The following is a 26764-nucleotide window of genomic DNA, read 5'->3' as shown; positions in this document are numbered from 1 at the left end:
TGCTACAGTGCGCCGCTTGGGAAGCGTGGTGGCGCTCCTGCCGAGGGTTCAGATCCCACATGCAGACGGGCCGCTCACTGGCTGAGCGAGGTGCGGGTGCAACACCGAGGGCTGCGATCCCGTAGCCGGTCCTGGTCTGGTACGGGCGCGACACTGAGGGTTGCGATCCGTTGCCGGTCACGAAAAAGACAAAAAGGAAAAAACAAACAAACAAACAAACAAAAAACAAGTATTGTTGGACTTTCAGAGGGTGAGAGCACACCTGGGGTTGTGGAGTGGGATGAAGGGGGAAGGGGGAGGAAGGTTAGGGATTAATTGGGTGGGGGACACGGGGAATAATTGCAGTTTGTGATAATGGGCATGCTGATAATGTTGATTTGGCCACCACACCTTGGGCACAAGTGGTGACGGTCAACTTTGTACCCCATGAATATGAATAACCGATAAAATAAAAAATAAGTAAATAAAAACAAGTATTAGCCAAACAGCCGAAATGATACATTTTAATTTAGTGCTGTTTAAGAAATTCTTGGGATATATAGAACTCTATTTTAATAATACTGTTTCTCCATAAGACTATAATAGGACACAGGAGGTTTTTCATTCTTGTCCTATGCATTAATCAGAATCATTTTGAATTTTAATTTAGAGTACATTTACATCAGTTTCATCTGATCAAACACTGATGGAAATGTGAAATTCCACTGTGACTTTGGAATCTGTTTGTTATCTCAACATAACCTAGACTGTCCTGTCTAGTGTAAGCCCCATCCATACCACAGCTACAAATCTTTAATTTCTAGACTTTGTTTCATTGCGTGAACAATAATATTTGCCTCTTTCACAATTCTTTTTCTCCTAGCTATTCCATGACACAAATTACCTCCTCTACTTGAATACCTCTCAAATCTTGTCTTATTCTGCTCTCTCTCACCATCTCCAGTATCATATAATAACTGCTTTTTGGACATCACCACCTGGATGTCTATGACCTCAAACTAAGTAAGATAAAAATGGAAAGGATTCACCCTATTCCTGATTTAACAAACTCTTCCTCTTATGCTGTCTACTTTTGTTAATGCCATCACAATTTTGCCAGTCATGTAAAATTTGAGTTACCCATTTAAACAAGGACATAGCAAGTACTCAGTAAGAGCCAACTCTTGTTGTCACCTGTGACCCTCCTGCTACATGGAACTTTTGCTGAACTGTGTGTTGTGCTGGGCTCTTTACTTATAATGCATTATTCATCTAAAGGATTAAATAAATTACCTATCTCCTTGCCTTCCACACCAATCTGTTGTTATGTTATTTTGGGTCAACCTCTGAAATTTTGGGGGAATAATTTCTTTCCTTTCTATTCCTATTTTCATTATTCTAAGTCAAGCCCTCATGAACTCTTGATTTAACTATTTTTAGAGCTGCCTCACTGGTTTCTGTCATCAGTCTCCTCCCTTCAAATCATCCGACGGCAACATCAGGGAAGCATTCAGTTCTGATTATGTCATTTCCCTATCCAAAATCCTTCAGTGAATTTCTGTGTTCCACAGAATAGAATCAAAACTCCTTAGCTTGGCATTTTTCATCCTCCACAATATTGCCTCAACACATATACAGGCTTCAACATCAAATAGAGAACATTGCTGTGAAGTGGTTAAGCAGTTTCACTATTTACTAATTATGTGTCCCTTGGGAAATTGCTATTCCCTCCTCAGCACCAGTTTTCCTACTTGGAAGACAGGGATAATAGCACATACCTCCTAGAGTTGTTGTGAGGATTAAATGAAGTAATTCATTAAAGCCTTCAGTATCATGCCTGGCACAAAACAAATATCCATGCATTTTTTATTGTTATTGTTATTATAGCACTGTTAGATGATTAGATAAATAAATGTATATGAATGGAATTTGGTATCAGTTCAGTTCAACTCTCTCTATATATTTTAGAAATGGGAACATGAGTCTGCTGTAGGACTGGGAATTATGGCTTCCTCACCATTTAGTTCCCATGTATTTCTCATTAGCAATTATTTCTAGACGAAGGGCTGTGCCTGTTGTGCTGTATGGAGCACATTGAATAGTGTCATGACTGCTTGCCTAACAGGATTGTTCATAAACCCAAATGTGCACCAAAATGGTGAACAGATAAACAAAATTTGGTATATCTGTACATCAGAATACTATTCAGCACCAAAAAACAATTTACTGATATATACTAAAACATAGCTGAGCCTCAAAAACATTATGCTAAATACAGAAAGTCAGACACAAAATACTCCATGTTGTGTGATTCCATTTACATCAAATGTCCCTGGGCAAGTCTATAAAAGACAAGTAGATTAGTGGTTGCTTTGGGTTGTGGGTGGAAATGAGAAATGACTGCAATCTGGGATGATGTGTCTTTTGGGGTGATGGAAATGTGTGTGCAGAGTTCTATGTCATTTTGTCACATGAGTAAATCACCATCACAATAAAGATGCAGAAGTGTTCAATCTCCAGGAAGAACTTGCTCGGGCTACCCCTTTAGGGTCATACCCACTCTCCTCCCCAACAACATCCCTAATGCCTGCCAACCACTAACCTGTTTTCCATCTCTACGATTATGTCATTTTGAGAATATTACACAAATAAGATATACAGTATGTGAGACCATTTACGTGTAATTATTAATATCTTAGAGCCTGTCTGCCATATTACTTTGTTTTCTATTTTCTCATTTCTGTTTTTTTATGCCTTATTGTAGAATATTTGAACAGATTTTAGATTTCCATTTTGATTTATCTATACTGTTTTTGAGCATAATTCTTTGTATATATATTTTTTGCTTTTATTTTAAATTAAAAAAAATTATCTTTTAACTTGAAACAGAATTATACAAATTTATGGGGTACAGAGTTGACTCTCAGTATTTGTGTACAGTACGTGATGATCAAATCAATATAATCAGCATGTTCATCATTACAAATCATGATTATTCTTTGTGCCCCTTACCCAATTATTCCCTAATCTCCCTCCCCAGCCCCCTTTCCCAGCTCTAGTAACTATAGGTCTGTTTGTTCCCTCCCTCCCTCCCTTCCTCTCTCTCTCTCTCTCTCTCAGCTCCCACTTATGAGTGAGAACATGTGGTATTCTCTTTCTGTGCCTGGCTTATTTCACTTAACATAATTTTCTCCAAGCTCATCCATGTTGCTGCTGCAAATGGCAGAATTTCATTCTTTTTTAAGGTTGAGTAGTATTCCATTGAGTATGTATACCACGTTTTCCTTATCCAATCATCTGTCAATCAATAGACATTTAGGTTGGTTCCATATCTTGGCTGTTGTAAATAGAGCTGTGATGAACATGGGAGTGCAGGAATCCCTTCTACATGATGATTTCCTTTCCTTTGGGTATATACCCAGAAGTGGGATTGCTGGATTGTATGGTAGTTCTATCTGTAGTTGTTTGAGAAACTTCCATACTATATATATTTTTGGTGGTTGCTTTGGGTATTACATTATACATACATAACTATCATTTTACTGAAGTAGAGAATTTACCAGTTTAGGTATAGAAATATTACCTCTTTTTAAGTCTCTTTACCCTCCCTCATTTATAATTGTTTAAATATTTTCTGTACATATATTGAGAACCACATAAGATAATATTACATTTTTTGCTTCAACTGTCAAATATAATTTAGAAAACTCAAGAGAAGGAAAGGCTATTGTATTTATTCATATTTTTGCTCTTTCTGTTGTTCTTTCTTCTTTATATTCCAAGATTTCTCCTTTTATCATTTCCTTTAAGTTAAATAACTTCCTTTAGCTATTCTTTTAGAGAAAGTCTGCTGGTGACAAATTCTCTTAGTTTTTCATTATCTGAGCATGTTTTGGTTTTATTTTTATCTTTCTTGCTCAAGGATATATTCACTGGATATTGAACTCTGGTTGATAACTGTTTTATTTCAGCACTTGAAAAATGATTGCAACATCCTTCTGGCCTCCTTGGTTTCTATATTAGTCCGTTTTGTGTTGCTATGACAAATATACCTAAGACTGGGTAATTCATAGGCACAGAGGTTTATTTGGCTTACGATTCTGGGACAGCTCCATCTGGCAAGGGCCTCAGGCTGCTTCTACTCATGGTGGGAAGTGGCAGGGAGCCGGCAGGTACAAGCAGATCACACCGTGAGAGGAAGCAAGAGAGGGAGAGAGAAGGTGCCAGTGTCTTTTAAACAACCAGCTCTCGTGGGAACTAATAGAGCGAGAACTCACTCATTACTCCCCCCTCCCCCAGGGAAAGCATTAATCCATTCATGAGGGATCCTCCCCCATGACTCAATCAGTTTCCAACACTGCTGCATTGGAGATCAAATTTCCACATGAGTTTTGGAGGGGACAACACAACCAAACTCCATCAGTTTCTGATGAAAGATCTGCTGTTATTTGAATTATTTTCTCTATTTCCCTTAGGTAATGTGTTATTTCTCTCTGGCTGATTTCAAATTTTTTTTCTTTGGCTTCAGTTTTCTGAAATTCGATTATAATGCATCATGGTGTGAATTTTTTAGGGTGTTTATTGTCTTTGGGGTTTGATCAATTTCTTTAATCTTTAGTTTGTATGTTTTTTGTTTTTGTTTTTCTGCCAAATTTGGGAAGTTTTCAGCCATTATTTCTAGGAATAGTTTTTGAGGACAACCTGCTTTCTCCTTTCCTTTTGAGATCTTTTGCTGCAGTCCCACAGGTACCTGAGGTTCTGCTTAATTTTTGTTTTTCTATCTATTTTTCTCTCTGTTGTTCAGATTGGATAATTTCTAACATTTTATCTTCAAGTTCACTAATTATTTTCCATCTTCTCCATTATACATCTGAGCACACCAATTGTGTTTTTTTCTCTTTTAACTTATTTTGATATGATTTCAGATTTATAGAAATTTGCAAGAAGAGTAGAAAAAAATCTCATTTATTCTTCACCTAGATTCCTCCGATATTAACATTTTACCACATTCTTACCATGGTGGCCTAATCCTCCTCCATCCCCACCTCCCTCCTGCCCTCTCTTTCTCTCTCTCTACACATACCCCCCCACCCCCCACACCCCTTTCTTTTGTTCTGAACCATGTGAGAGTAAGTTGCAGACATGATGCCACTTACCCATAAATACTTGAGTCTATTTCCTAACAATAAGGACCCTCTCATATAACCCAAGTGCTATAATAATTAAAAGAAGGAAATTAACATCAGCACAATGTTAATTAATCTACAGGTCTAATTCAAATTTTACTGAATTTGTTGTTCCAATAATGTCCTTTATAACAGAAAAAATCTCAGTTCACAGGTTGCGCTCAGTTTTCACGTCTCCTTTAATTTGGAGTAGTTCTATAGTCCTTGTGTTTTATGACATTGGCAATCCTGAAGAATTCAAGCCAGCTAGCTATTTTGTGGAACATCCCTCAATTTGCATCTGTCTGAGCTTCCCTTATGATTATATTCAACGTACTCACTTTTGGAAGGAATATCAGGGAGGTGCTGTGTCCTCAGCAGGCACATGGTGTTGATTTGTCCACCTGTTGTGTTTTCAAACTTTGGTTATTGTATCTTTCAGTTCTAAGATTTTCATTTGGTCCTTCTTTATATCTTTTGTTTCTTCGCTGAGGCTTTCTATTTGTTTTTCATTTGTTTCAACTGCATTTGTAGTTGCTCATTGAATTGTATAATTGTAGTTTTACAATGCTGCTTTAAAATTCTTGTCAGATAATTACAACCTCTGTGCCATGTCAGGGTTGCCATTTGTTGATGGTTTTTCATCATTTAAGTTGATATTTTCCTAGTTCTTCATATGATGAGTGATTTTTTTTTTTATTGTATCCTGGATATTTTGGGTACTGTGTTATGAGACCACAGGTCCTATTAAATCTTGTGCTTTGGCAGACCTCCTCTGACATTGAGCTGATGGTGTAAAGGGAGTATGCCTCTTCACTTCCTGGTGTGGATGGAAGCCCAGGCTACCCACACTTCCTTGTTTGACACCCTGGGGAAAGGTACTTCATTACTGCTGGGTAGAGGTGGGATTTCAGGCTTCCTTTGTAGTATCACCTACCCTGGGAGGGGGGTACTCATTACTGCTGAATGGTGGTGAAAGTTCTGTCTTCCCTTTGGCTTCCTCTGACACCAACAGGGAAGGGGTGTGGTGGCCTTGTTACTTCCTGGTGGGAATGGAAGTCCTGGTTCTCTTATAACACTCCTTACAAGTTCTCATCCTGACTCTTCCAAGCTTTAAATACCACCAACATGTCAACGAATCCCATATTTTAGCTTAAACCTCTAATATACATATATCCATCTGCCTACTTGATATTTTCAGATGGATGTCTAATATGCATGCAAGAAGATGTTCACCATCACTTCCCACTCTGTGGACTGCTACTTCTAAGGTCTCCTCCATCTGAATAATTAGCAACTCCGTTCTTCTTGTTACACTGGACAAAAATCTTAGTCTTCCTTGACAATTCTTTTTCTCTCATTTCCCACAGCCAGTCCATACCCATTCCATATCTAAGCCATTTGCAAATGCTTTCAGCTCTACAATGAAAATGTTCAGAATCTGTTCCCACCACCTCCACAGCAGTTATCTTGGTCTGAGTCATCCTCACCCATTGCTTGGATTATTTCAACACTCTCATGATTGGTCCTTAATGTCCTTTCATTAAAATTTGAAGGATTCCTTTTAGGATTTTTTGCAGGGCAGGTCTACAAACTCCCTAAACTTTTGTTTATATGAAAGTGTCTTGGGCCGGCCTGTGGCTCACTCGGTAGAGTGCGGTGCTGATAACACCAAGGCCACGGGTTTGGATCCCATATAGGGATGGCTGGTTCGCTCACTGGCTGAGTGTGGTGCTGACAACACCAAGTCAAGGGTTAAGATCCCCTTACCGGTCATCTTTAAAAAAAAAAAAAAAAAAAAGAAAGTGTCTTAATTTCTACCTCAATTTTTTTTTGGCAGCTGGCCTGTACCAGGATCCAAAACTTTGACCTTGGTGTTATCAGCACTATGCTCTAACCAAGTGAGCAAACTGGCCAGCCCATCTCCCTCAACTTTGAAGAATAATTTTGCCAGGTATAAAAGACTCAGTTGACAGCCCCCACCCCCCCTGCCCCTGCCCCCAGAACCTTGAATATATCATCCTTTGCCTTCTGGCCCCCAGGGTTTCTGATGAGGATTGGCTGACAATCATATTGAGGATCACTTGTATCTGATGACTTGCTTCCTGTTTACTGCTTTCAAGATTCTTTGTCTTTGTCTTACTATGTCTCAGTGTGGGTCTCTTTACTTTATCCTACTTGTAATTCATTGAGCTTCTTGAATTTGTAGATTCATGTCTTTCATGAAATTTGGGAAGTTTTCACCCATTATTTCTTCAAAGAAGTTCTTGCCCCTTTCTCTCTTCTTCTAGGACTCCCACAAAGCATATGTTTATCCACTTGATGATATCTTACAGGTCCCTTAAACTCTGCTCACTTTTCCTTAATCTTTTTTCTTTCTGTTTCTTAAACTAAAAAGTTTCAATTGTCCTATCTTCTAGTTCCACCGATTCTTTCTTTTGCCTGCTCAAATCTGTTTTCAAACTCCTCTAGTGAATTTTTCATGTCAGTTGTTATACTTTTCAGCTCCAGAATTTATTTTTGGTTCCTTTTTATACATCTCATATCTTTCTTGATATTTTCATTTTGTTCATACATCATTTTCCTGTCTTTGTCTGTGTCTTCCTTTAGTTCTTGAGCATCTTTAAGATGGTTATTTTATAATCTTTGTCTGGTAAGTCTGCCTTCTGGGCTTCCTCAGGGATATTTTTTGTTCATTTACTTTCTTCCTTTTAATGGGCTATACTTTCGTGTTTCTTTGTGTGCCTTCTGATTTTTGTTACTGTTGAAAACTGACTTATGTAATGTGATAACTATAGAAATCAAATTTTCTCCCTGTCCAGGGTCTGTTTGCTGTTTTTCCTTTTTTGATTTGTAGGATGTCTCTTTCCCAAGGATCAGCCTGCAGTGAAAGCTTAAAGGCTTCCCTGGTCTTTTTTAGCCTGTGTCTTTCCCTGGGCATATGAGATGACCCTTCTAAATTTCCATGTGTATACAGTTGCTTTTGAATATTCAAGTCTTTAAATTCCTGGCTCCCAAAAGAGGGAAAAGCATTTAAAAAGAAAGAAAAAAACAGGTGCCCTCCCTTTAAATTCCCTGAAAGCCACTTTAGCCAGTGGGAGTTGCAACAATGGCTGCCCATCTCTCTATGCACCTCTTCATTAGAAGCAGCAATCAGCAATCAGAATACAAAACACAATATTTGGAGGTTAAGGTTCTTATTTCCCACCCTGGTTCCTGCACGCTGCTCCAGAAATGTGGGCTGCTGTACCCACAGCTGCCTGCCATGCAACTGGGGAATGAGGGATGGGTAGCACTACAGTGCTAATGGCTGAAATCCACAGAAATTGATTACAGTATACAACCCAAGCCTCCCCCTTGAAGCTGCAAGCATTCATATAGACCTCAGAGTTCCAAAATAGTAACTGCAGATAGTTTCTGCTGGTACAATTGTTGTCCTCACAGAGAGATGGATTCCTGGTGCTTCCTACTCTGCCATCTGCTTTCTGGTGTACCTGTATTTTTAGCTTCAGTTTTTAATATAACAACAAAAGTGATCTTTTGAGATGTAAGTCAGATCATTATTGCTCTTCTCAAAACCCTTCACTGATTTTTCATCTCACTTAAACCTAAAGCCGAAGTCTTTACCAAGGGCTACAGAGCCCTATATAATTTGGTGCCCTGACACACTGGCCTTCTTACGATTTTTCAAATACTTCAAATACTTCCCTGCCAGGAACAGTCTTATCTCAGATGTCTGAATGTCATTTCCCCTCACTACAATTAGATCTCTTCTCACACGTCACCTTCTCAAGGAGGTCTTCCCTGACCTCCATCACTACCACTGCTACTTTGCTTCCTTCTTCTCCACAGCACTCAGTCTTATCTAACATACTGTAGATTTGTTTATTTGTTTATAGTTTATCTCTGCTGGATAATGTGACCCTGTGAAGGCGGGACTTTTTCTGTTGTGTTTGTTGCTGTGTGTGCCTGGTTTATAGTGAGTGTACATTAAATGTCTGTTGAATGAATGAAGGAACAAATGAGTGAATACCCCAAGTCTAAAGGGGTGTGTGTGTGCCAATTTTAGAGTCCAGGAGATCTGCAATATGGGGAATGGTTTCTAAGATAGAAATCATCCAGGTTCAACACCCAGTAATTTAACTTCATCAGAATGGACCATATGCTGAGTTCCATGTGGCTTGGATGGAAAGAACAAAGAGTGTGTTCTTTACAAAATGGTTCTTTACTTGTACAAAATAATTGTGCTTCTTGATGTAGTCTGATGTCTGCCCTGGGTTCTTTGGGCCTGCCTGGAAAGGTAAATTCTAGCGGTTACAACGAGGTGGAGTTCTTCAAGCATGTATATCTTTATTACATCTCTATAATCATAGGTAGAGGATTTGTGCTTCTTGATGTAGTCTGATGTCTGCCCTGGGTTCTTTGGGCCTGCCTGGAAAGGTAAATTCTAGCGGTTACAATGAGGTGGAGTTCTTCAAGCATGTATATCTTTATTACATCTCTATAATCATAGGTAGAGGATTATTTCTTCAATACATATGTATCGAGTGTGTGCTATGTATAAGGCACTGAGCTGTTTCTGGAAAATCAGAGATGCTAAGTAAGTTACACTTCTGGTACTTAATGAGCTTATTGACTAAGAAGTCACCAATTATGGTGCAGTATCAAGTGTATTAGAGATATATTTATGCAGATAGATACGAGAGCACAGTGGAGGGCATTGACTTCATTCAGCAGGAAATGTTGATGTATTGGGAAGGCAAAGGTCCAAGAAAAGTTTCTGAAATGAATGAGTATTGCAGAAAGGATTGGAAAGGTGGGTGGTGATGAAAGGCAGGCTGTCTGGGCTATGATGAGGCATTCCAAGTAAAAAGAAACAATATATGCAAAAGTCCAGAGCCACATTTAAGAAATGTCTGGTAATTCAAACTACAAAGTAAGAAATATGGGTTGAGATAAAATTAGAAAAGTAAACTGGAGTCACAATTGGCATGCTAGGGTGCGGGGCCATTTTACTGAAGACTTTGAGGACCATGTGAGTGTTTTAAGAGAAAATTAACATCGAAAAAATAATAATTTCCACTTATTGAACACTTATTATGACATTTAGGCATTTTTTCAAACATATAACATACATTATCTTATTTAATCCTCACAATGAACCTATAAGGTAGGTATGTTTCCACATTTTATGGCCAGAGAAGTAGACATAGAGGAATTAAGTACATGGCCTGAGATCATCCAGCTAAGTGGGAGAAGGAAGATTTGTGCCAAGGACTGACCAACTTCAAAGAAGGTACATTTAGCCACCGTCCACCAGATCCCAGTGACTTGGCCAAGTTCAGACATGACATATAGGTGGTCTCAGAGGTCATGGCTGTTGAGGGCATTAGCAGGGAAGAAGCCTGATATGGCATTTCTTAGACTCATTAATCAAAGTGTGGTCCAGGGCCAGCAGCAGCAGCAGTAGCAGCACATTAGCAATGCCGACTCCCAGGCCTCACCCCAGGCCTACCGAGTCAGCAGTTCAGCAAGATCCCCAGGAGACTGGTGTGCACGTGCAAGCTTGAGGAGCAGTGGTTTGGATACACAATGGCATCTGCCAGAGACAAGCGAGGCCAGGGAGACAGCATGGTGCTGTGACTGGGCAAAAGGTGTCCTCGCTCTCTATTCCTGACTGGAGTTGTGGGAGTGGAGTGCGTGTTATGGGAGATGCTTAGAAAGGCAGAGCCCCTTTTATGCTGTCTTCTACAAAAGTTTTACTTTTCTTAAAAGTGCCCCCGAACAATCCCTTTAGTTAAAATTCCTTTATTGTTGAAATAGAACTGATATATGTGAATTGTTTATCAGACTATAGGATTCAAGATAAAATCAATAGAAATGCCTCATTCAGTCCTCAGCTATTTAAGGGCAGATCATACCTAACTTCAAACTTTTAAAATTTGCACTTCAGTGATGCCATTCATGCTTGTTGCTACCCTGTAAACACATTTTCTTATTGATTCAATAGCCATGTCTTTGTGCAGACAGTGATAATTATAAATGGAGGTTGGTATCAAAGTTAAACATTTGTTTCTTGTATCTACATCTCTCTCTCCCTCCCTCTCTATGTTTTTCTTATTCACTTTTTAATAGGTGGCTTGTGACAAAGTTATTATTTATGAGGCAAAGTGTGCAGTTTTGTGATCTTTCTCCTTCTGTGATCTGTTTGGAGACAACATTCTGGAGCCCAAGCTTGAATCCGCTCCTTCTTCCCCAGAGGACCCTTTACCTTGTTTTTGTCATTCAGAGCTGAGGCAGAAAACCCAGCAGGAAACCCGATTAGATGAGTCATCTTCAAATCAGATTAGACTGCAGGGAGTCTAGAGGGCTTAGGTGCCATCTGGGGACTTCATGTGTGACAAAGTCCTGCAACATGTTAAAATCCTACCATGAACAAAACAGTGGAAGACTGCTGGGTATGCAGAAGCATAAAATTACTTTACTTCATCACACGGTGCCCTGCTTATTTGTCTTATGCTGAGTAGCCAGATTGTTTACACTCAGCCATTTTCTAAAATAGTGGAAGACTGCTGGGTATGCAGAAGCATAAAATTACTTTACTTCATCGCACGGTGCCCTGCTTATTTGTCTTATGCTGAGTAGCCAGATTGTTTACACTCAGCCATTTTCATCAGAATTCCATTGGAGTGGTAATAAGCAGGCATGCCCAAATAATCATATAAAAGGCCTAGCATCAGAATTCCATTGGAGTGGTAATAAGCAGGCATGCCCAAATAATCATATAAAAGGCCTAGGTCCTATTCTTTTTCAGTGACTACCATGAACAAATACTGACTCAGAATCACTTATCAAAAAATGGTAAAATGTCAAATGACTTCATTTTTAGCAGCATGATAACTTTTCTCTTTAACATAAGTGAATGAGGATTTAAGGGAGTCTGGGAGAAAAATGCATGGGAATTGGTGAAATGTTTTCTCTGGAGAATGACACTAGGCAAGGAGGATAAAGCAAGGGACACTCATTAGGAAGATTTCAAAACTGTAGAGTGTGCTCGGAACTGGTTTGCTTATGGCTTTGGTCCCCTTAAGGTGAGTTCTGTCTGGTGATTAGCATTACCTTGGATTAAATTAATTGGCTGTACTCAATCCCTGGGTGGACATGCTAAGAATAAATCTAAAGACATTAGTTTCTTTGCACGAAATGAGCAGGTTACATGCTCATTTATGTGAACTATTCACACAGCTTAAACATCTTTTTCTTTTCTTTATAAGGGAAGTTTCAAGTTCTGGTAAGTACAAAACTATTTGAAATCTTTCTTTTGAAAATAATTTTGTATATTGCTAGTTGTATTTTGTTTTCCATTTTATATCTAGAGTATATATCTGTGTTCTATCTTTAATTATTAGAACAAAATAAATGTTACTAATAATTATTGTCTTTTACCCAAATATGCCAGCAACCTTCACAATATGCTGGTATTGAAGTAGGAGGAAACTTCAATATCAGGAAATCAAGCGATTTTAATTTGTTCAAGTATAAGTATTTTTTTTTCTGATTATAAAAGTAGTATATACCCATTATAGAAACCTGTGCAATACATTAAAGGAGGAGGAAGCCGCTTGTAATCCAACAATGCTGTGACTGCCACAGTGAATAATTGGTGTATTTCCTTTCTGAATCCCCCTTCCAACTCCACCTTATAGAGTTAAGAATATCTGAAATGAATGAATTTTTTTTGCAACATCAATCTCTAAATTGCCATAAAAATGAAAGTTCTGTGTTTATTAATTTTCTACTTTTTAAATTTCATTATTTGTTAATTGCCTGAATTCCTACTATGTGGTAGAAAATCAAATTTAAAATATAATTAGTGAAATGATGATTAGTGTAACATCATATAAATCTATCATGTTTTGTGAAGAGAGTGGGGGAGCAGGTACAGCCCTCTTGGTAGACACAGCACAGACTGAAATGCACTGCTGACTGAGACCCATGACTGCATGAATAAGCGTCACCATGGTTGAGCCCAGCAAACTGAAGGATGTTAAAAAAATCTGCTTTATCTTAAAAAGCAACGAAAGTATTCATGACAGCTCCGTGGTCTAATTTCAGGCAATGAAGAGGCTCTGCAGAGAAGAGGGGAAGATACTGGTAGCAAGCTGTCAGTAGAAGTTGGGCTGGAGGCAAGGAGATTTTGTTAAGCAGCTTCCTTGCTTCCTCTTGGGAAGTGAGTGGTGAGGGGAGTGGAGGGCCTTACAGCTTCCCCTTGTTACCTCTTTTCACCTCCTCTGCTCCTTCAGCCTGAACTTTTGGAGAAGAATTAAGCCATTTTAGGCTGCTTAGTTTGTTCGTTCCCTGAGTAAACCCTATGTAGCTACTGCCTTATCCCAACTTTAGAGGGCATAGAATAAACCTTACTAAAAATGAATGTGAAGAAACATTGCTTAATTCCCTCCAAATTGATTAGCTTTTAAAACTGATAAAGGGCCACAGTTAACACAGGATAACTGAAATAGAGCTCCCTATACCCTCATAACATACACTATCTGCTTCTGTAGAATTGCTTGCTTAACCTAAGTAACTCCATTTTACCCCTGTCTGACCTGCAGACTACCCCCCCCCCCCTTTCTGCATGAGAATCTGTTGACCTTCTCATAGAAACAAAAGCCGTTGCATAGAAACAGGAGCCAGACACATTATGGGAACAGGAGCCATACACAGTGAACTATTACATGGAAACAGGAACCATACACAGTGAACTATTACATGGGAACATACACAATGAGAACTTGTATGCTTGATTGCTCTAACGGCTCATTCTTGGTCTCTGTAACCTAGCTCCCTAGCTTGCTTTGTGCACCTGGACAAACCCGTGTAGGGATTTAGTTTTTGCCTTTAAAAACCCCACAAAACCAAGGCCCGAGGACGCTCTTCCTTGGTTGCTCCTTGGGAGACGGTCGCTGGCCAGCTGGAGTGAATAAACTGCCCTTTTCTGCACGAGTGGCGTGTACGTGCATTTCTTGTGGGAGGGGGCCTCACAACATAACTTAAAGTTGTGGAGGGCTGATAGCTCTGTTTCACAAAAGAGGACACTCTACTGTCAAGACTTCATGACCCCTATGCTGGTCTTGCTATGTGCACGGGCTAGATGCTGCACTATCTCTGCCTTCCTCCTGGAGGGCATCTCCACCTCTCTTTGCCTCTGGCAACTCAGCTTTACACAGGCTTTCCTCAAATCACTGTCTCTTCCCACCCGTCCCTCCAGTCCCTCAGGCTGGATTAGACATCCTTCCTTGATATTCTCTTGGTACCCCAACTCTTCCTCAACTATGCTATTGAATTACTCTGTGATTTTCCCATGTACTCTGTAGGAAATGCACATATGTCAGGTCAAACCTGATTCACTTCTTTCGGAAGGAATTTGGTTTGCACCCTCTTCCCTAATGATGACATCATGCACTGAATGAACATAGATCCTTTTATTCAATGATAATACTGAATCTTCATCATGTTCTGTTCTACACACAAGGCCCACCTTACCGTGGGTTCTTAAGTCTTACCCACAAGTATGCAGAATCTTAACACTCTCTCTAAAACTTCCTTAGTGACTTCTAGGAGTTCCCAGAGCTCTCTTGCAAGCAAGGAGGATCATGTGAACTCATATTTTTGTTTTGTTTTTGCTACAGTTTCCTCATTAAGGTGCCTGGCAACCATCCTGCTGCAGGTACTTTCTCTGCAGATGCTCCTCCACTACTGGATGTCTGGTATCTTCCCAGAGAACAGTACCTTCAGCTTCTGCCCTTCGTGCATTGGGCTCAAAACCTGTGCTCAGGGCTGGGCAGTGGTGGGATAGGGACAATGGGGGCCACCTCCTCCCTCCTATTTTCCATGTCTTCCATGTTCTTCCTTGTGGTTCTAGCACAAAATCTTCTTTCTCTTATTTTAGCCCCAAACAAACCCCACAAAAACCTTGGCATATGGGCTCACACAAATGTGTTTCCAAAGTTGTCACCAGGTTAACAGCTCTCTAGTAGAGATTCAGGCAGAAAACTAGTGACATTAAATGCTTCATGATACACTTACATATAAATAAATATAATTTTTCAAAATTAGGTGAAAAATGTCTTAAATACTATTCACGTAGATATTTCAAATAAACATATAACTAAACCAACCTAAAAAGTGATTGGAGACAGAGTTCTGAGGTCTTTTGTTTAAACACTGAAGGAACTCATCCTTCTTATAGTTGACGAAGTCGTGGAGATTAAGCAGCCTACCCAAGGTCATACCATGGTTTATCACATGAGAATGAGAAGAGGTTGCAGTTTTGCTGACTGTAGCAAAGCTGGATTCTCCAATGTGCATGCCTGCTACAGATGCCTTTAATGTCTTAAGTATTGTAATTACTTTAAACCTCCGGGGAGGAAGGGAGACATTTAATTTCTAGGCTGATCTTCGAATGCTTTTTCGTAAGTTACCTATAAATAAGATTTCCAAAGCACATTGGAGATATGTGAAGCATCTGAGATAACAGCTTGCAGACACTTAAGTAAATGATTTGGGCCACATTTATGGCTGATTTATAATGACAAACACGCCTTTTTCCATCTCTATAATACCAATTACATCTATTTCGTTTGTTTGTCTTCAAGGCTGAAAGGCGTTCTTATTCTGTCAAAAGACATTAATAATTAAATTGATTTAAACAATAGAAAACAGCCACAAGATGTTACAAATAAAAAGCCCAGAACCAGATAAATCCTTCCACAAGCTGCTCATTTTATCAGACTCTGGCTTCATTGAGATGTGAAAAAGGAGAACCTCAGTGGTTTGCTGAAAAAAGCTCTTGAAATTCCTCCTGAAGTTTTCATTTTAGAACCACTAGTGGGAGCAGTAACCAGACTGCACCATTTTTAGCAGCCCATAGCAATGCTGTCATTCATTCAAAAAACATTTATTTAGTGCAATGTTTCCCAAAGTAGGCTAAGTGGTGTGTCAGATGATTTTCCTTCATTTTCTTCAATCTGCACTGGAAAACACCTGACACTATCTTAATATGGCCCTTATTTAAGGATCTACGTGATACATCCCTCCTGGAACTAATACCAGGTACATTTTCCTCCAGATGAACTAATTTGGTTTCATTCAACAGATAATTTGAACTTTAAAAACTTTCCTTTCTCCACCTCTTTTCCTTTACTGTGGGCCATAAGGACTAAATTGATGAATTGCAAAACTCTCTTTTTTTCATTGGATGGTTCCTGATTGGTGTCTCTTATGTTATTTTTTAATTGTGCAATAATACCTGTTAATCTTAAAAATTCGCTCAGTCTAGCAATGTGTAAAAAACACAAATATTACCCATAGCTCTGCCATCCAGATAATCACCATCAACACCAGGCTGAATATATTTCTGGACTTTTCCCCATTTGTATAATAAATACATATACATATAAATCAATGACATAGCATATGTGTTTTACAAACTGCTTTTTCAGTTTTTGCATCATGATCATCTTTTTATTCCAAAACATACAGATCTATAAAGCCATGCTTAATGGTTGCATGGTTTTCCATTGCATGGGTGTATATATTGTAATTTATTTACCTCGATCTTAGTAGTGACTTTAGGTTGTTTTTAATTTTTAAATGATGTGTCCTTATTTAACTGTTTAATTTATGCCCTTTTATTGTAAGTTCCTTAAAATTATCTTTCAAAATTGGCAGGTGTAATGAGTAAATAAATGAATGAATGAACTCCTCGGAATATCCTGGCTATCTACAACTTAAATTAGCATGCGTTAGCATTATCATGTATTCTCTGTGGTGCTGTTATTCTGGAGATGAACAATTTTCTTCCCCCTCTAGGTCTCAGCCAAAATGAGTGAAACTCCTTTTACTAGTTTTTCCATGATTCATCCAACTTCTTCTGAAGGTCAAGTTCCCTCCTCTCGCCACTTGAGCCTCTCTCATCCTGTGGTGGCCAAACGGATCAGCTTCTACAAGAGCGGAGACCCCCAGTTCGGCGGGGTCAAGGTGGTGGTCAACCCTCGTTCCTTTAAGACCTTTGATGCTTTGCTGGATAACCTGACCAGAAAGGTGCCCCTGCCTTTCGGGGTGAGGAACATCAGCACCCCTCGGGGAAGGCACAGCATCACGAGCTTGGAGGAGCTGGAGGACGGTGAGTCGTACTTGTGCTCCCACGGCAGGAAAGTGCAGCCTGTCGACCTGGACAAGGCCCGAAAGCGCCCTCGGCCCTGGCTCAGCAGCCGGACCGTCAGTGCGCAGGCGCAACGCCGTCCCCCAGCCGTCGCCGCCGCCGCCGCCGCCGCTCCCGGCTTGTCCCGCGCCCCGCGGAGGCTCGTGGTCTTCAAGAACGGCGACCCGAAAACGAGGCGCGTGGTCCTTCTCAGCAGGAAGGTCACCCAGAACTTCGAGGTCTTCCTGCAGCACCTGACGAAGGTCATGCAGTACTCAGTGGCCAAGCTGTACGCCACGGACGGAAGGAAGGTTAGCGTTCAGGGGGCTCCTCACGCCCCAGCTCGCTTTGGGCACCCGCTGGGTTCGTGCGGGACGTGAATGGCGGTCCCCAGGAGGGAGGCCTCGCTGCTCCCAGCGCGCGTGCGTGTGCTGTGAGCCCACCGACGTTGTCTTTGTTCCGTTGACAGGATCTGAGGGGGCATCGGGCAGGAGTGTCTCTTCTTTCTACGTTTCCCCGCCCCTTGTCTTCCCTGGGCACCGAGTAATATGCTGTTTTGGTACAGAAGCCAGTCTCGAAAGTTTTATTTCTTGAAAAGAAGAGGCCAAGAGCAGTATTCTCCTACATAGAGAAAGCATTTCCCTAGGATCCCTGGTGGGGGCTTTGCAGCTCATAGCGTGCTCACAGGAGCTCATTTTTCTAGTCCTGCCGCGTCCACCAGGCCCTTTGCTAGCTGGCTCAGGGTAGGCGTTTGGATGCAGCTGCAGGCTTTGGTGGGAATACCACAGACCTTTTAAAGATTTCTTTAGTTATGTCGTAAGACCAGCCTGTCTGTCTTTAGCTAGAACGTAGGTTCAATAAGGTTATTGGGTACAACCCCCCACTCCCGCGTTTGGTATTTCCAGTTAATTTGTATACGTTATTGGTGGCTAAGAAAATGCTTGATAGTGATCTCTTTCAAGCCTGGGAGGTTGTTGAATTGATTCAATCCAAGTTATAAAATTACTATATGGAAAGAACACAATTTGCTCATGTAAGGACCACAACTCTGGTTTCTTCTAGGTTCCCAGTCTCCAGGCAGTGATCCTGAGTTCTCGAGCTGTGGTGGCAGCAGGAAGGGAGCCATTTAAACCAGGAAATTACGACATCCAAAAGTACTTGCTTCCTGCCAGATTACCGGGGATCTCTCATCGTGTGTACCCCAAGGGAAATGCTAGATCAGAAAGCAGAAAGAGTAAGTCACTTATAAATATATACCTTTTATTTTAACCCTGAGATTTTTTTTTTCCTGAGCAACAACAAAAATCCATGCTTAAGTAACCAGTTTCTTTCATTGCAGAAGAGAAAATATGAGAGGACTAAAAACATTCTAAACTGAAATTGGTTATATTTATAGTTGGAAAGAGTAATAGAGATTATCTGATAATTTTGGGCTTTTCCAAATCAGTCAATGATATATCTGTTTAAATTGATGAAGTACGATTTCGTTTTTTTTTTGTTATAAAATGCCTAGTTAAAAAATTAAAATGCCAACATTTCTTGCTTTGGAGAGGAATTCTATGGGAGTGGTGTAAGTGGCATTTCTGGTAGTTGCAGAGTTTTCTCTAAATAGTACCATACAGCATTTATATCTGAGCTCAGCTGGTTAGCGGAGTGACTGTATTTTCTCAAATCTATACTATATGCTCTACCTTCTGACGTTATTCCTGTAAAAATCAGAGGTCTTTAGATCCACTTTTTACTTCTCAAAGGCTCATGAATACACTTCATGATGGTTAACAATAACCTAGGTTGATAATTCCTTAGGATCTGCTGCTCAGTGTGACATTATCCTTGGTTAGGGGATGAAGAGGACCTCTTGAAGCCCAAGGGCATGGGATAGGCTGTATTTCCCTACGCAGGCATGGCTAATCTCATTCATTATGTTCAATATTTCCAGAGAAAGTTTAGCTCTGTGGTAAAGTACTGATTGCCATTTATACTTAAATTTTAATTTTCATTCTCTTTAAACATGGAATAACATGCATTCTAAATAGTCTTAATCCCCTACTTATTGCTAATGTGGGTGAAACTCATCTGTTATTGTTGCCATTTAATTGTTTCATGGATATACTCAATAGATAATTATGAATGATCCAATTTTGTAGGTATTAGGCTGCCAAATATATGTTATGCCTGTGGCAGTACTTTTGTGTGTGCTTTGATTTTTGATGATTTCAGAGAATCTGAGGGCTTTGTTAAGTTTTGCTTCAAAAAATTAAGTGTGAGATATTTTCATTTACAATTTTGGTAAAAGTATATCAAAAATAAGAAAAAGTATTTCTAGGTTTATTCTCTGAAATGTTAAAGTTGTTTACTTGATGGCAAGCATGTGCAAATCTATACAGACTACTAATAGGAATTTAATAAGCAGGAGTGCCAATGCTAATGCTAAAGATGCATGTTAAAAAGATAACTAATATTCAGATTTATTTATAGGTTTGTTATCTTTTGCGCCCTATATTAAATCAACTGAACTGATTATACAAAGTGAATGCTAAATTAATAATTGTTATTTAATTAATACAGTCTTAAATAAATTCTAAAAGTGTTTTTGCTTTCATAAAGCTATAGATGTCTCTCTTGGATATACACAGATAGGAAAATGGGTAATGAATACCACCATAAATTGTTACTTACGTTGTTTGAATAGGTAAGCAGTACTTGGTTAGACTCTATTTCAGTACTGGTAAACAAAGTAAAACAAAACATAAAAAACCTTCATTTTTGCTAGAATCCATAACAATTTCTCCTTTATACATTTGCTATTAAAATTACTTTATTAAACTTGTCGAAATTAAAATTCTGTGAATCTCCTCATTGAAGTAGAATTATAGGCCTCTTTTTAAGAGTGGTTTGAAAAAATGTATCAGATATTATAGTAAGTTTTCTCAAATAACCATTGATTACATAGAGCTCAGAAACATCAATATCATTTTACCATGAAATACAGAAAATATGTTATTTTTTATACTAATTCTTTTCCTTTTTTTCTTCTTTCTTTGCTGCCTCTTCCACTGGATATTTGTAACCTCTCCACCTTCTACATTGTATTTTGATGTGGGCATCTTTTACTTTCAAAATCTTGAAAGTGAGCACACATATGCCTTCAAGCCCAAGGTCTCAGATTTATTCTGTTTCTTCTGACAAAACACATAATGATTTCTATTCAGACTATTCTTTTGTTCCTGAAAATTACTTGGCCTTAGAAAAAAGTGATTCTCAGAATTTATCAATATATCCTTGTGAAGATGATGTTGAGAAATCGATTATTTTCAATCAAGATGGCACTATGACAGTTGAGATGAAAGTTCGATTCAAGATAAAAGAGGAGGAAACAATAAAATGGACAACAACTGTTAATAGAGCTGGTCTTTCTAATAATGATGAAAAGAGTGGGATAAGCATTTTTCCAGGAAGAACAGAGGACCGATCATCTGGTTTAAAGCTTGCAGCATGTTCATTGTCTGAGGATGTCTCACCTCTGGAGAAAGGCAGTGATCAAGAGGGCCATCTGGCAGAGGAGCCAAACACTCAAATGACAGATCGAGAGGCTGAAACTGGCAGTTCTGCTAGTTGGGAGAATGCTGTTGTGGACACAGATATTGTCCAGGGAACTGAAGATGGAGTGAAGCATCGTTTTTATAGGCCTCCTACACCTGGACCAAGGAGAGTGAGAAAAAAGAAATCTATGATAGGAAGTGTGACCTTAGTATCTGGAACTGAGGTTCAAGAGAAAATGATTGGACAGTTTGCCTATAGTGAAGAAAGGGAAGGTGGGAAAAACAAATCTGAGTATCACATGTTCAGACATTCTTGCAGTAAAATGTCATCAGTATCTAACAAGCCAGTACTTGTTCAGATCAATAACAGTGAGCAGATGGAGTCATCTTTAGAAAGAAAAAAGGAAAGCAGACTGCTCAAGTCAAGTGCAGTAAGTGCTGGTGTTATAGAAATTACAAGTCAGAAGATGTTAGAAATGTCCCATAATAATGGCTTGCCATCAACTATATCAGAGCACTCAATTGTGGAGGAAGATATAGTTGATAGTGTAATATCAGACAACAAAACCGGTACCAAAAATGTCAAAACTTATGATGACATCAATGATAGGTTCAGTCCTATTTCAGCAGATGCAACTCACTCTTCAGGTGACAACTCTGGAACTGACAAAAGTATTTCTGAGGCACCAGCTTCTGTAGGATCCTCTATTGTCACTACAAGAATTGACAGACTTATTAATGAATTTGCTCAGTGTGGTTTAACAGAACTTCCAGAAAACAAAAAGAAGATTTTTTCCTCTGTTGCCAGCAAAAAGAAGAAGAAGTTTCACCAGCAAGTGATAAATTTGAAGTATCAGGATGGGGATATTGCAACCAAAGGAATCCCCAGTAAGAGTGAGAGAATAAGCACAGGAAGTAGAATTGCCCAGGAAACCATATTGCAAGATTCACACAGTCCCCTTAAAGGAGTGATGTTTTGTGAGGAAGACCTCCATGCAAGTGATATGGTAACAGAATCAAATCATGTATGTTCCAAAAGTAATTTCAATCCCACAGTTTCTAAGAATTTCCATAGAAATAAATTAAATACTATTCAAAACCCTAAGGCTCACGGACTTTTAGCCAAAAGAAAATCCAGACCACTAAAGAAAGTAAGCTTAGGAGGACCTAAAAAAAGAGAAATTGGCCAAGGAGATAAAGTGTTTCTCCACAATGAATCTAAATATTGCAAAAGTACTTTTGAAAATCAAAGTTTATTTCGTGTGTTTAATGTCCTTGAGCAAAACCCCAAAGCTTTTTGTAGACCACAGTCTGAAGCAGAAATGGCATCTGGGTATTTGAGAGGAATGGCAAAGAAGAGTTTAGTTTCAAAAGTTAATGATTCGCACATAACTTTAAAAAGCCAGAAAAAACAAAAAGGAGATAAATTGAAATCAGGGGCTCTTGTAAGTAAGCAATATGCTACATCCAGCGCAAGTTCCTTAGCTTCTATGAAAAAAGCTGATTTTCCTGAGGATATGGCCCATCATTCAATTCAAAATTATATACAGAGATGGTTACAGAACGTAAGTCCATATCCAACTTTAAAACCTAGAAAATCAGCTCCAATATGCAAAAATGAAAGGAATGTGGTGAGTTGTAACAATAGTGGTTTTCCAGGAAATAAAGTCCATAGAAGTTCTGGAAAAAGAAATAATTTTGTTATGGACAGTAATAAGCACATAACTGAAAATGCCAGTTTGACAGGAGATAATCTGTGTAAAGAGGTAGGTCAATCTCTTATTGCCAAAGGTAATTGTGAAGAACTTAACAAAAACCTCTGTGAGAGCCAGGTTGGATCTCTGAATGATGCTTACTTGATTTCTCTGCATGAATATTGTAATTTGTCACAGTCAGCTACTAATGTTTATAATTCTCAAAGTCACTTATCTGCTGAAAAGTCAGGACCAGAGGTAAGCCTTGTTTACCAAGAAATAAACCTAGCTACAAAAGGGGAAAGTGTAGAGGCTGCCATTCAAGTAGATCTTATGGAAGAGGACACTCCAAAAGACCACTTACCACTCCTGTTCCTTCGCCAGTTACAAGCTTCAGCTGCTGGTATTCACAAGACTCAAAATGGAGTTATTCAAATGTCAGGTTCACTTGCAGATGTTTCCTTCCCTTCTGCAATATATAATTCATCCACCAATCTCCTTCTAGCTTGGCTCCTGGTGCTAAACCTAAAGGGAAGTATGAATAGCTTCTGTCAAGGTGATGCTTATAAGACCACCAATAGATCTTCAGAAACACTTGCATTGTTGGAGGTTCTAAAGCACATTGCCATCACAGAGGAAGCTGATGACCTGAAAGCTGCTGTTGCTGGTTTAGTGGAGTCAACCACAAATCGCTTTGGACTCAGTGAGAAAGAACAAGATATGATTCCAATAGGTCTTTCTGAAAATTGTTCCACAGCTGACATCCAGAGAGCTCCTCAGTGCAATGAAAGTGAAAGAACTCAGAAAATCTGTTTGGATAGATGCTACTCTTCCAGTGAGGTCTGTGCCCCTGAAGTCTGTGTTTCAGAGGTGACTTCCTCTTCATGGGAGATGTGCACTATGAATAAGACTTATCCTCCAAACGAGGCTTGTAATACAGGTGATGCTTTTTTTCCCAGTAGTGGTTGTTCCATGAATCAGACCTCCACGAATAAGGTTTGTTTCCCAGGAGAGATTTGTTTACTTACTGATGCCATGTCTTCCCATCAGGCTTCTACTCAAAATGAGAACCATATCTATGAGGAAGCTTGCCCAATTGATGAGACCTACATTCCTACGAAAGTCTGCAATACCATTGATTTTTTAAATTCTGAAGAAAACACATGTACTGATGAGTTGGAATTAACTGAAGAGTTAGAAAGAGTTGATAAAGTTCAGAAAGACCTAAATATTTTGACTGACCCTGGGCATAAAAATGGCTTAGATACCTTGGTGTCACATCAAAATGTCAGTAATTTAAACCCCTGTGGTCTTTTCCTAGATGAAACTGAATCAGAATTTGGTAAGAAATGTAGTTCTCTAGATGAATTTAAAAATTGTTCACTAAAGAAATTTCAGGATAAAAACACATACACATCCTTTGATAAGGATGAATCAAGGACTTCTGAAGAACCAGGCTCATTAACCAACAGTATGACATCAAGTGAAAGAAATAACATTTCAGAATTGGAATCTTTTGAAGAATTAGAAAACCAGGACACTGATATGTTTGATACAAAGGTAAATGCAGGAGAGCAAGCCACTGAAGAATCAGTCCAAAAAGAGTTAGAGGCTAGTAAAAATTTGGAATTGATAGATGACTCTGGTAGGAACATTATAAAAGAAGAAAGAAGCAATGGTGTAATTTGTGAGACAGTCAGTAGAAGGCTGGCAACACCACCATCTTTAGTTTTTTGCTATGATTCTAAGCAAAATACTGAAAGGGAGATTAATGAAGGAGAAACTAAGACAAGACTAAATACGATGGTGAAAAGCATGGAAATTGGAAGTTATTCGGAGCCCTCTCTTGATTTTAAAAAATGTTTCAAAAGTCCAGTGACTTCTGATTGGTCAGACTATAGACCAGACAGTGAGAGCGAGCAGCTATATAAAACATCCAGTGATGGCACCAATGACAGTGGTGAGATTGCGCTAGAGAAAGAATACAATAGAGGATTTGTTAAAAGGGCAATAGAAAAACTTTATGCTAAAACAGAGATTGCTAAACCATCTTTTTTCCCTGGGTCTGCACACAGATCTCAGGTTTGTCCTTACAAGTCTATGGAATTTCAGTGTGCTAGGAAAGCAGGTCTTTATGGTTCTGAAGGTCATTCATTTGACTCTTCTGAACAGGTATCTAGTAGTTCACCTGTGTTGCAGGAATTCCAGGAGGAAAGACAAGAGAAATGTGATGTTAATGGTGTGAGGGACAGTTATCATGGGGACAACATTGTAGAACAAGGTACAAAACAAAACAATCATAACAGAATTCTTAGGGACACAAAGGAGGGAGTACTGATTGACAAAGGCAAGTGGCTCCTGAAAGAAAATCATTTGCTAAGGGTTTCCTTTCCTGAAAATCCTGGCATGTGTGGCAATGCCGACACCACATCAGTGGATACTCTACTTGATAATAACAGCAATGAGGTACCGTATTCACATTTTGGAAATTTGGCCCCAGACCCGACCATGGCTGAACTATCGTCTTCGGAACTGGAGGAACTGACTCAGCCCCTTGAACTGAAATGCAATTATTTTAACATGCCTCATGGTAGTGACTCTGAGCCTTTTCGTGAGGATTTACTAGATGTTCAAAATAAAACCTGTGTCAAGGAAAGAATACTAAATCACCATACAGAGGAGAAGGGTAATTATCGGTCAGAAAGAGTTTGCACATCTGTCACTCATGCCTTTACGTCTACTGGTAACAAAGTCCACCCTGTCTCTGATGATGCTATTAAAAACCAACCATTGCCTGCCAATAATATGATTCATGGTACACTCCAGGAAGGTGACTCTTTGGATAAACTCTATGCTATTTGTGGTCAACACTGCCCAATACTAACTGTTATTATCCAGCCTGTAAATGAGGAAGACCGAGGATTTGCATATCGTAAAGATTCTGATATTGAAAATTCCTTGGGTTTCCATTTATGGATGAAAATACACCCGTATTTACTACAGTCAAGGAAAAACATGTTCAGGGATAAGAACAATAAAGCAAGTATGAAAAAAGAATTTATTGATAATGCCATTGGCAATACATTTGATAGGCTTTATATCAGTAACACATTTGACTTGAATAAAAGAAGAAAACCAAAAAGAATTAACTTCTTGGACTTAGAGGAAGAAAGTAATTTAAAGAAATGTCAATCATATTTAAAGAAAAGGGTTTGTGTGCATTTCTTGCACACATTGTTAGTTGTGGGTGGTGTGAATTCAAATACACAAGACCCCAGCAGCTTGACAAATAAAATCTTTAAAGCAGTTGATGAGAATAATAACTTATTAAATAACAGATTCCAGAGCTCAAGAACAAATCTCAACCAAGCAGTAAGAGAAAATATCAACTTTCATGTCTCCTGTGGTATGCTTAGTCAAGCCTGTCTATCAGATATTTGCCAAGTTGAGACATCCATAAATATTAACCACAGAAATATATTAGAAATATTTATATTTTTGATGGTGAAAATCTTTTCATTTGGGAAGAGGAAAACCAATTAAATTTAACTGATCTTGAAAGCAATAATGAACAAGATTTATAATTTCAATATCAGCACAGCCTTTCTCCGTCAATACATTTTTTTCCCCATAACAGGATGAAGAACGGGATGGATATGGACTAGGTGACCTCTAAGAATTTCCCATTTCTTTAAAATGAACTCACCCATGGATAAACCGATGACCTTCATCGTTCCTCTGTTGTCCATTTTTCCAACAGTTATAGACTCAGCTTCTATTTTGTTATTTTGGGTTTCTTTGTGGTTTTATCCTGAATTTATATGATTTCCTAATCTATGAGTGTTTCCTTAAGACATCAAAGATGTTCAAAGGACAAGAATTATATCTTTTATTTCTTTTTTTATGTTGTCAGCTTGGTGTAGAATATATATTGAATGTATTGATGAATAAATAGAATCGACATAACCGTAAAGTACTCCATTTATTAATTTTATCTACTGATTTGATAAAAGGTGTGATTGTAAGATTTCCACAATTTCATAGTTTCTTGTGCCAACTGTGTTGAATCCAGTTCCCTCAGAGCATCTGTTTAATGAAGCTGCAAGCGTTTCCATGGTCAAGATTCACTATTTTCTCATGTTTGGAAAATGTGTTCCACCACTAAGCTGCCTCTCTAGTACT

The 26764-nt window shown here is 38.9% G+C and overlaps 1 protein-coding gene across 1 annotated transcript; it reads left to right on the top strand.

Annotated features, from left to right (window-relative positions):
* The first annotated feature begins 12302 nt into the window (after positions 1-12302).
* Positions 12303-26555, top strand: RP1 (retinitis pigmentosa 1 (autosomal dominant)). The gene is given in 5 exon segments (XM_008572154.1): positions 12303-12435; positions 17016-17657; positions 18409-18580; positions 20478-26066; positions 26069-26555. Coding segments are annotated over 4 exon segments (6489 nt in total). The 5' UTR covers positions 12303-12435; positions 17016-17027; the 3' UTR covers positions 26167-26555.
* The last annotated feature ends 209 nt before the right edge of the window (positions 26556-26764 follow it).

The sequence above is a fragment of the Galeopterus variegatus genome, unplaced genomic scaffold, assembly GCF_000696425.1.
Source record: "Galeopterus variegatus unplaced genomic scaffold, G_variegatus-3.0.2 Scaffold760, whole genome shotgun sequence".
Taxonomy (NCBI): domain Eukaryota; kingdom Metazoa; phylum Chordata; class Mammalia; order Dermoptera; family Cynocephalidae; genus Galeopterus; species Galeopterus variegatus.
This window is presented reverse-complemented; position numbering and strand designations above follow the sequence as displayed.